The sequence below is a fragment of the Tachysurus vachellii genome, chromosome 1 (genome assembly GCF_030014155.1).
Source record: "Tachysurus vachellii isolate PV-2020 chromosome 1, HZAU_Pvac_v1, whole genome shotgun sequence".
Classification (NCBI taxonomy): domain Eukaryota; kingdom Metazoa; phylum Chordata; class Actinopteri; order Siluriformes; family Bagridae; genus Tachysurus; species Tachysurus vachellii.
The window spans coordinates 14,828,110-14,838,884 of NC_083460.1; the positions used below are offsets into that span (position 1 = coordinate 14,828,110).

The window sequence follows — 10,775 nt, forward strand, 5'->3', positions numbered from 1 at the left end:
GTCTTTAGAGTTTATACAGTATATATGTACAATGCTCAGGAAATTTTCAGGAGATCCTTCAGGAAATTTACATTTACAGCATTTTGGCAGACGTCCTTATTCAGAGCAACTTACATTTATCTCGTTATTATACAACTGAGCAATTGAGGGTTAAGGGCCTTGCTCAGCGGCCCAGCAGTGGCAGCTTGGTGGACTTGAGATTCAAACTGACAACCTTCTGATCAGTAGTCTAACACATTAACCACTGAGGAAAGGAAACCACTTTACAGGAAATGTTCTGTAGTGAGCAAATGAGTAAGGCTCTAACGAAAGTTGGCTAACAAAGCATGCACACACACACACACACCTCATAGAGCCTGTCGATAACAGGGCTCCAAAATACACAATCACACTATTTACTTTGAAACAGGTGTTGATTTCTCCAGGCCCAGATCGCATCCTGTGGTTAATGCCAAGGCCAAATCAACACACTGACATCCATTAGTCACTAAATTAGACTTCACAGGGTTGCATTTTATACTGTGATGACTGCTACTGAGGTTTCATTTTGTCTTAGATCATCATCTGAGCAGACAGTCAGATAGTTGATGTGGCAATTTGACAATTAACACATTTAAAAAAAAAACAAAAAAAAAACTACATTTAAAAGTTTATGATGTTCATCCTAAGGGTGTACAAAGTTTTGCACTCAACAGTGAACGCAAAAGCGAGATCAGATTGTAGGCTCTTGTCCAGCCAAAGATCACCATATGTGTTCCTGAGTGGTTCCTGCTTCTCTTGTCACATCTGGAAAATGAAGCTTTAACGGAAAATCCTGAATTGCCTTACAAAACAAAACAAAAATCCATCATACAGGTTAATATTAGTCATGTGCTTTTGGCTTTTTACAATTTTCTGTCATCCGGATCGGGAAACACTTTTTTTCATCTCATCGGTGAAAACAGCCACATGCCTCTTATCTTTGAGAAGTACAGACCTTAAGCAGGAGTCATTATAATAAATCATGTCAGGACAACAAATGTGTTCACATTCTTCAGCAAAGACATCAGACGTCAGGAGATTAGACCTGTTTTCTGTTAACAAATGAGAAAACAGCTAAACGCACCGAGCAGAGGCAGCGACGTGTCCACTGTGGGCACAATAACATTCCCGAGGCTTGACGAGACGCCTCGCTTAAGAATAAAAGCACAGAATTAATGAAAACAGAGATTTTATGTAAGCATCACATACATATTTGAGTAAAGGACATTATTCAGGGTCATCTTTGATCAAAGTAAATTTATTTAGGAATCTAGTAAAGTGCTTCCTTTTGTGCGAGACTGTGTTTGAACAAATTAACCACCTAACATTCATCTATTTTCTGTAGCATTAATCCTACATGGGGTTGCTGGGACCATGGAGTCTACAGGGCACAAGACAGGGGAAACCCTAAATGGAGTACCAACCCACCACACACCCATTCACATACTATGTATTTTTTAATTTAGAGATGCCAATCAAACTACAGCACGTGTCTTTAGAATTGGGGTTGAAACCTTAGTCCCTGGAGGTAACCTCTAAAAGCACAGAGAGAACTTGGAAACACTACACACTAGGGATGAGCGAGTACAGCATTATCTGTATCTGTTAACCATATGAATTATCTGTATCTGTATCTGTACTCGGAGTGGGTGGGGCCTAACCCGGAAGTAGGGGCTTGTCTTGAAATGGGCGGGGCTTTAACCGGTATGTTATTTTAAGCATGCAATTGATATAGGTTGATCAGAAATTGTTATATTTATTGCTGATTAGAAAAATATTTACAGGACAGCATCAGGATTGAGCTTCAGATCAATGGTTTTGATCACGATAGCAAACGAACTATATTACAGAACAAGTTTTGCAACAATGAAAACAAAACAATGCAGTGCAATTATGAAGTAAAATGTAATGAACAACATAACTTTCTTTTTAACTTTTAATTTTTTTTACAGAAAAAATTTTTTATATAAAAAAATAAAAAAGAACCAAAAAAAGAAAGAAAAAAAAAATCACACTGATCATACAGTGTGATTTTTTTTTCTTTTTTTGGTTCTTTTTTATTTTTTTATTTCCACACCAGGTGTGTGTGTGTGTAGCTTAATAATTAATTTGTAATATTTATAACACAAGCTTACTACCTTTATGTTTTTATGAAATACAGCAAAAACGTGTCAGACACTCAGTGTCTGGTTACTGGTTAGAGACAGCTGAAGGTTTAAAAAAGAAAAAAAATCTCCGACAGGCAGAGACGCAATGCGAGTCGCATTCTACCAAGCAAGCACCGCGTCTGAACGAACCCACGTTTACCAGAACTCTACTGGTTAGTAAGTACGTATTATTAACGTTACAACCCGAAGTAAAAAGCTGAAGAAACCCTAAACGTTAACGGAAAAGACCCGCGAACCCGAGTGACTGAGGGAGAGACAGAGAGCTGTTCTGTGTGTGACTGTGAGTGAGCAGAGCGAGACACAGCAACACAATACATCTGTATGTGTGTAGGGGAGGGGCGCTGTGACTAGCCTATCACTGTAGGGGAGGGGTGCTGACTAGCCTATCACTGTAGGGGAGGGGCGCTGACTAGCCTATCACAGAACGCTGACACAATCAGCTACCCAATGATGATTTTCATTCAATCCGAGCACAGATATTGACTCGTATTGCTCGTATAATACTCGTACTCGGCAGAAGTGCTTTATCCGTACCGGATACTCGTTTCAGCCGAGTATCCGGCTCATCTCTACTACACACACAGGGAGGAGGCAGGAATCAAGCCCCCACTTCTGGAGGTACAAGGCAAAGCACTAAATACTAAGCCATCATACCACCTACCATCTACCAATACTTTGGAGAAGTGACACTAGCATAGCAAGCTGGATTAGTTTTCCTTTACTTGCAATGCAAATGACTAACCACCAACCACCTTTTTTTTCCAAATCAAGTGCAAGAAAAAGGATGAACGCACAAACATAAATATTAAGAGTGGAATTGGCAAAACTCTGATAGTTAGGCATTTAAGAATATAATATACAGTTTGTGGGCAGAACATCCGAGGATAGAAATGGCTATTTCTTGGCTTTAGTCAATCACATACCCACGAGCTATACATTTACACACAGGAAGATGCTGTTTAAGTATATTGTATATTGCACATTCTATTCTATTCTATATTGTATTGACCAAGTATCCCATATGTATTACTATGAAAATTGAATCCAGAATCCAGCGATTATATATTATTCTGGAAAGCAGATCGAGTAACGCTATTCAAAATAGTGTCCTGATGAAGACCAAAGCATTCTTTATGTGAAGACAACATGCAGCTAACATTTAAGTGAATGCAATGTCTGAAACTCCTTCCTGTTCTTGTTTTTTTTTTTCTTCTGTTCTTTATTTTTTAATCTCACAACTTGCAGTACTGGAGCACTCGTAAGTGATTCCAAACACGAAACTTCAGAGACTTTGAGCTGAACTCCATGCATATGTCAGCTCCGATTTAAGTACGGTGAGGTGATCAAGATATGAAAGATATGCGTTTGCTGTAGATGGTGTTATAACTTTACATGTTCTTTATCTGAGATGCATGCTGCTGCTCAGGTAATATTAAAGTTAAGCTAAACATGCATGAAGGAGAGCACTTACCTCTTTACTCTTTATGCTGATAGTGAATACAGAGCTTTACTTTTCCTTCAGAGAGCAAAGTAAGTGTTTTTTTAACCGATGGGTCACCGAGGCGCCATCAGCTCTAAGGAACTTGACAGCTGCCCTATATTTAAATAATTTCAAGCTTAAATTATGTCTCTAATGTAAACCTGTTTCAGTTTCTGCCAAGTGAAAAAATGTGCCAATGCTTCTAAATATATCTCTTTTGATATCAGTGTGATTTATGTTAGTTCACTAGTTAACATGAATATCAGATTTATCCATAAAACTCACTAACAAGTATCCATGAAACTTAGTCCATTCATTTATTATTCAACATATTATTCAGACAGTATCACGAATATGTATTAAAGGAAAACATCCAAACATTAATGAGTTTAGTAATGTTACTACAAAAAAATGTATAATATTAAGTTCTGGCTTCAAGTCAAGTCTGAGGTTTACATTAATATGCATGTTCTCATAACATATATAGTAGATTCTCTAGTAAAAACAGGTTGATGCAGCTTTTCTAAATGTGTAACTGTTAATAATATAATGCTTTCTGTAACAAGACATTTAATGCAATGTGCCTCCAATGTCAGGCGCTTTGTAACAAAGTGTAACTATCATTTTTCATACTTAAGTTTCTATAAACAAATATAGTTTAATAGTGAACCGATTTGAGTTAACATGATCAGCTGGTATTAGTGAAGTGAGGATCCCATTTAACATGAAAATGAAAAATAATGTAAGTAAAAATAAGATGTAGATGTATAATAGATGTTAAATTAAAAGATGGAATTAATGTAAGGAATCGCAATGCTTAGATTTTCCGTTAATATGTACTACGGGGTGCCAAACCATCACAAGGCACAATCAACACGTGCCATGAGACTGGAGAGGAAACTGAAGAACCCAGAGGAAAACCACATAGCAAGAGGAAGGTATAAATCATGGTGTGAATTCAAACATTCTAAACACAAAGCCACCATGCACAATGTGTGTACATACATTTTTTTTTTTTCTTTCATGAGAATGAATTATTCTTTCCATTCAGTGGATGCTTCATAAACCATTGTGACACTCCTTTAGATATCAGTAAGGAAAACAATCTCTTTAGGGAAAACAATCGTGATGAATGTTCACTGTTTCCACACTTATTAAGAAGCCACTCATTGCCAAAGAGCAGTGGTTGGACTCTTAATTAAAGCCCGTTACGCTTTGTGCTTAGATTATTGTTTTGGACTGGACACATGCATGTCCTGCCAAGAGAAAAAAATAGAAACCTTTCAGCGCTCGATAAGATTTACAATTAATCAGTTCGACTAATGATACTATTCAAACGAATAGAATTGCTAGTTTTGTCTACTAGATTTCACATCGACTTATCCAACGCTATAAATACGGCCTTTTCATTACTCTTCTTCTCACCATCACGAGCCAAATGATCCGGGCATATTCGGTGTGGGAAAGTGAGTAAAAAATGTCTAAAAAAAAAAAAGTCTGAGCAAATATTTTCTCATGCCAGTGTATGAATGTATGTTTTGGCCGTGTATCAAAGCGGATTCAGGTTTATATGGTTAGTGCACATGAATAAGTCACGCATATCATCATAATCATCATCATCATCATCATCATCATGGTGAATCATGTATTAGTGTTAAAGGCTGTGTTTCTTTACAGTGGAACGGAAACAGTTTAAAGGCTTTGGTGGATTTAATTTAAAGCCATATTGCTACTTCTCTATAGTGTGTTCAGGAGTCATTAGCCCTTCAGCGCTCCCATCTTGGAAGAGAGGACGAGTACGGTTCCTCCAAACCACCAGAAAAAGTCGGATCACAAAGAAAACGCAGGCCAACGCCAAGAGAACAGCTGCGGTAAGAAAGTAAACAAAGAAGAGCATTCAGAACATCTAAAAATGAAACCGAGAAACGGTTGACACGCTCTGAACATCTCACTGAACATGTCTCTACATCTCCTCAGATCAACACAGCTAAAGAATTTAAGCCTTTTACAGAAAGTAAAACAAAGGGGGGAAAAAAGAGATGAAAAAAACCAGGGTTGTGTGATTAATCAATTATTATTATAAGACTTATTTTAAGACTTTTATCAACTTAAATTAAACCGGCTACAATTTTGAGAGCCCATAAAACTGCTTCCATGTGACTTGCACCCTAATTCTTAAAACTACAAAGCTTTGTGAAATCCATGTATATTAAAAAAAAAAAAAAGTGACAGGGAAATGACCTCTTGGCCTATCAGTCTCAATTAAGTAGGCGTGGCTTGTATGCCTGTCAGGCTTAATGAAATGGGGTGTGGCTTCTGTTTCTGTTGATTCCAATGAGTAAGACTTTTCATAAATAGTGAAGTAGGCGTGGCTTGTGTGTCTGTCAGTCCTATTACACAAGGTGTGGCATCTACATATTAGCTTCAGTGTAGAGGTGTGGCTTGTTTGTCATTTTTACAGAAGGAGGTGTGGCCCTGTTCCTGTCAGTCCTAGAGAAGGAAGCGTTGGCCTGTCACATACTCACCTGAAAACACAGCATTTCTGCCTGGATCTTCTGCATCATAGTGTTTGCTCAGGCTTCCACTCAGAGCGAACATGATGACGGGGTAGATGGTCAGAACGTAGCGAACGTGCTTCTCGATGACAAAGTTCTCAACAGCAAACCTGCACATGCAAAAATCTTAGTGTCAAAAGCAAAATGGAAACGATATCTAATGTTCTGACAGTTTAGATATATTTTTTGGTAGTGTTTGAGGACCAACCATATGATAACTTCTAAAAGCAGAAGGCACAGAGAAACAGTGGCCGCGTTCGTGGGGCAGACGGATTTGATATCCAGCACCACAGTTAAGTTGAGGAGCGTAGCTATAGTCGTCCATGTTGCGTAAGTGGCGATACCATTCTGAACCTAAAATACACACATATTCAGTTAGAATTAGGTTATATAATTCATTCATTCGTTCATTTTCTACCGCTTATCCGAACTACCTCGGGTCACGGGGAGCCTGTGCCTATCTCAGGCGTCATCGGGCATCAAGGCAGGATACACCCTGGACGGAGTGCCAACCCGTGCCCCACAGTTTATATAATTATTATAGAAAATATTATTTCCACAGGTATGTGAATCCGTTGCTACAATGCTTGTTGACAGGAGTGTATATTAATGATAACGATACATTACTAAAAAAAACGACTAAAGTGTAATATATAATAAGGGCACTGAATAAAATCATTTTCTTTTGTGAAAATGTGAAGTCTCTATAATATAGTAAAATGAACAGCTTTGGCTGAAATGGAAACAAAAAACATATTGGAAAATAATGAAAAATTACAAGCAAGAAATAAATTATTATTATTATTATTATTATTATTATTATTATTATTATTATTATTATTACTTTTATTATTATCCCTATTTCACTTTTTGTCCTTAATAGATTTCTAATGTATTACTCTATTAATGCCTAATTTAACTGCACAATAATTTAAAAAAAAGATATTTTACTCTACAACACTGAGCTCATAATGCATATTAATAATTAAATATTAATATTAATGTACAATGTGTTTGTTCGTCTGTCAGACTCTATTTCCATACTGTATGATATTTACATATATATTTTAGAAATCAGAATCATTTTGATTTACATTTTCATTTTTTTTAGCCCAAAACTGAAAGTATCCATTATCAGTAGCTGCAGTGTTATTGTACCATTAATTTTTTCTAATCACTCCACCGCTAGTACTAAGGTTATTTATAGACGTGCAATGCTACACGTGCACACACACACACGTGCACGTACACACACGTGCACGTACACACACGTGCACGTACACACACGTGCACGTACACACACGTGCACGTACACACGCACGTACACACACACCAGCACATAGATGCAGCAGAGATCTGTGGGATGGTTCTGTTTGAGCCAGGCTCCGTGAGCTCGCAAACCAACACAGGAGAAGAAGATCAGGAGGTAACTAGTGAACGCAATCAGCGCTAAACATATTAGTGCTGGAATCATCAACCTGCAGAAAAGGAAATGACACACACACACACACACACACACACATATCAGATCACACTTCAGACAGAACATCTGCAGCTATTTACATTACTGTACTGTTATCTACAACGTAATATAAAACCATATTGCTTACTAAACCGCTCTTTCTCAGAGTTCTTTAAGTGCCTCGTTTGATTAGAGATGTTGACATAAATACTTGAGAATGCGTAAACCTATTCACAGACACACTACAAGCACGGTCCTATTGTTAATACATTGTTAATTGTACACACCTTTAATATATTTGTACAATCTATTGCCCACAATACACCTTATATCTTACTTGTATCTTTTTTATCTGGCTGCTTTGTTGTTGGTGCTAAGGTAAAAAAATTCTCAAAAAATCAGATATTTACGTTATATTTCAACAATACACCATAACACAAAAAAAATCTATCTAAGATGCAAGTCAAAGCTGGACATACATCCTGGCTCCTGTCCAACGCAACACTTTAGCAACAATGCTAACAGAGCTAACAAATAACAGCATCTCCATTTTAAACTGCTGTGCAGACCTTAAGAACATGTCCCGCTGAGTGTATTAACGGTTCTGAGGTTCACAACACGGCCTTGTACTTACTCTCTGTCCCATAACAGGAGCCAGGTTATGTTCAGGAGCATGTTAATGATCCAGGACAGGAAAAAGCCGTAAGGAAGGACAGCAGGACTAGAATACATCCATCCATTGGTAGTCCTTCATGCGAAACAAACAGAAGTTTAAACCAGGAACTCTTGTCATTTTCTAAGCTATAACGTTAGATTTAAAAACAAGACGTCATTCTTAAGGAAATAAGGAATTATCTTCATCAAATTGCTGTGATAAAAGTCTTCATTGGAATATTAGCTGAATAATACGGACTAATTACGCCTGCTGGTTGATTATTTTCCTATAAAAGCAATACATCTTAAACAGTTCAGTCTGAAATAACGATTTTGTTGAAAATAAAGGCCCAACACTATTATACATCAGCAAGAGTGTTTAATATCTGTGGAGATCTGAATGTGGTTAGAGATGACTTTTGAGTGAGTGAGACAAGTAAGTAACAATAACCACAGAGCTTCAGCACAAACCAAAAAAAAACGTCAGTCACCGAACACGTCTCAGATGGTATCAGTACTCGTGTTCGGATTACAGCGTAAAATTAGAAAATTTACAGTAGACTGTTCCTTTCGTATCACTGCAGTGCGTCAGTTTAGAGGAAAGATTGTAGTGTATGAATTGATCAGTTGTGTGTTTGTGAATACCGTCTGCAGATGCAGCTCAAAAAATACACGTTCATCAACAGAAGCCAGGAGTAAATAATCCCCCATATGGAGAAAGTCCAGCCAGCTGGAGTGATTTCTGTCTCATACAAAGCGGACACGTTTCCTGTCTTGTGTAAAAACGGTCCTGAAACACAAACACACAATGCATGTAACACGTTTAATTCCCAGCTACAGTATGCATCTGACACTTTCACAGATTCATTGTAACTGTATGGAAAAACATTGGATGGATGGATGGATGGATGGATGGATGGAAAAACATTGGATAGATGGATGGATGGATGGATGGAAAAACATTGGATGTATGGATAGATGGATGGATGGATGGATGGATGGAAAAACATTGGATGGATGGATGGATGGATGGATGGAAAAACATTGGATGGATGGATGGATGGATGGATGGATGGATGGATGGATGGATGGAAAAACATTGGATGGATGGATGGATGGATGGAAAATCATTGGAGGGATGAAAAAACATTGGATGGATGGATGGATGGATGGATGGAAAATCATTGGATGGATGGATGGATGGATGGATGGATGGATTTTACGCTATCTCTACCTCTGCTGCCTGCTTCTTTAAACTACATGGAAAACCTTTTAAATGTTTTTACGTGGGAGGAAAATAAAATCATCCTGTATCCATCCTAATAAGACCATCAATAAGAACATATCACTAAAGCAGTGAGCAGTTGAACTGACAGTGATATGAATTTCATGGATGTATTAAAAAAAAGATTAATAAATCAACAAGGATGCAAAAAGAAATTTCTCATGGCTTTTAGACTTGTAATGAGCATTTTGAAGGTCAAAATGTAAAAAAAAAGTAAAAAAAATATATCAAAATGAAGTAAATATCGGAGCAAGGTAGAGAAAAAGGTGAGTAGTTAAGTATAGATTTCCAAGCTGGTTTTAAAGTAAAGAAACACACAAACACAAACACACAAACACAAAAACACACACATACAAACACACACACAAAGTTGGATGATTAAAAGATTTCATTCAATCAACGTACGGACTTAAGCTTACAGCTACATGCCAAAGACATTTTTACATTTACATTTACAGCATTTAGCAGACGCCCTTATCCAGAGCGACTTACATTTTTTATCTCATATTTTATACAACTGAGCAATTAATGGTTAAGGGCCTTGCTCAGGGGCCCAGCAGTGGCAGTTTTGGTGGATGTAGGAATCGAACTCACAACTTTCCAATTGGTAGCCCAACACCTTAACCACTAGGCTACCACATCTCACGTGATCAGAGTGGGCGGGGTTTCCCAGAAAGCAGGTAGGGAAAAAAAACTCCCTGCAGCTTTTACCCACCTTTTCCTGATCCAGCCAAGGCGTTGATGGTCAAAGCAGTGATATAAACCAACAAAGATAGAAGAAGAACCAAGATCCGTCCCATGTTATGTTCCTCCATGTCTGAGCTCCAGATAAAAACGTGTCTTCTTTTAAAACCTGACTGATTTTCCTCCAAATTCCTATTAAAGTGTATTTAGTCTGCTATTAACACGCTGTATATAAACATCAGCTGATATAAATGATCTCTTTTATTTAGTGTAAATTGAGCTACATTAACTTTAACATCCTCCAACGCAACACTGTTTACTTTCAGCTGCTCTGGACATGTGGAAGTTTCATAACTTCTCCACTTCGTATGCTATTTATAGAGCAGGACTGAGTGAGTCAGGGTGTTATGCTGCCACCTACTGGCTGGAGAGTATAATGAACAAAACTTATATAAAAAATACTGGT

The 10,775-nt window shown here is 37.6% G+C and overlaps 1 protein-coding gene across 1 annotated transcript; it reads right to left on the reverse strand.

Annotated features, from left to right (window-relative positions):
* Positions 1-4,002: 4,002 nt before the first annotated feature.
* si:dkey-29d8.3 (uncharacterized protein LOC556220 homolog) lies at positions 4,003-10,661 on the reverse strand. Its single transcript, XM_060860117.1, has 7 exons — positions 10,341-10,661; positions 8,986-9,130; positions 8,321-8,434; positions 7,558-7,702; positions 6,433-6,578; positions 6,195-6,334; positions 4,003-5,535 (listed from the first exon to the last, which is right to left on the reverse strand). Exons 1-7 carry the CDS (start codon positions 10,438-10,440, stop codon positions 5,399-5,401), a joined length of 927 nt encoding a protein of 308 aa, XP_060716100.1. The 5' UTR covers positions 10,441-10,661; the 3' UTR covers positions 4,003-5,398.
* Positions 10,662-10,775: the final 114 nt, after the last annotated feature.

Excerpts from the sequence above, each read along its gene's own strand:
- si:dkey-29d8.3 (XM_060860117.1), bottom strand. The coding sequence starts at position 10,440 with ATGGAGGAACATAACATGGGACGGATCTTGGTTCTTCTTCTATCTTTG. Across the intron at positions 9,131-10,340 it reads CTTGGCTGGATCAGGAAAAG|GACCGTTTTTACACAAGACA; the intron begins GTGGGTAAAAGC and ends TTTGTGTTTCAG. Across the intron at positions 6,579-7,557 it reads TCTGCTGCATCTATGTGCTG|GTTCAGAATGGTATCGCCAC; the intron begins GTGTGTGTGTAC and ends TGTGTATTTTAG.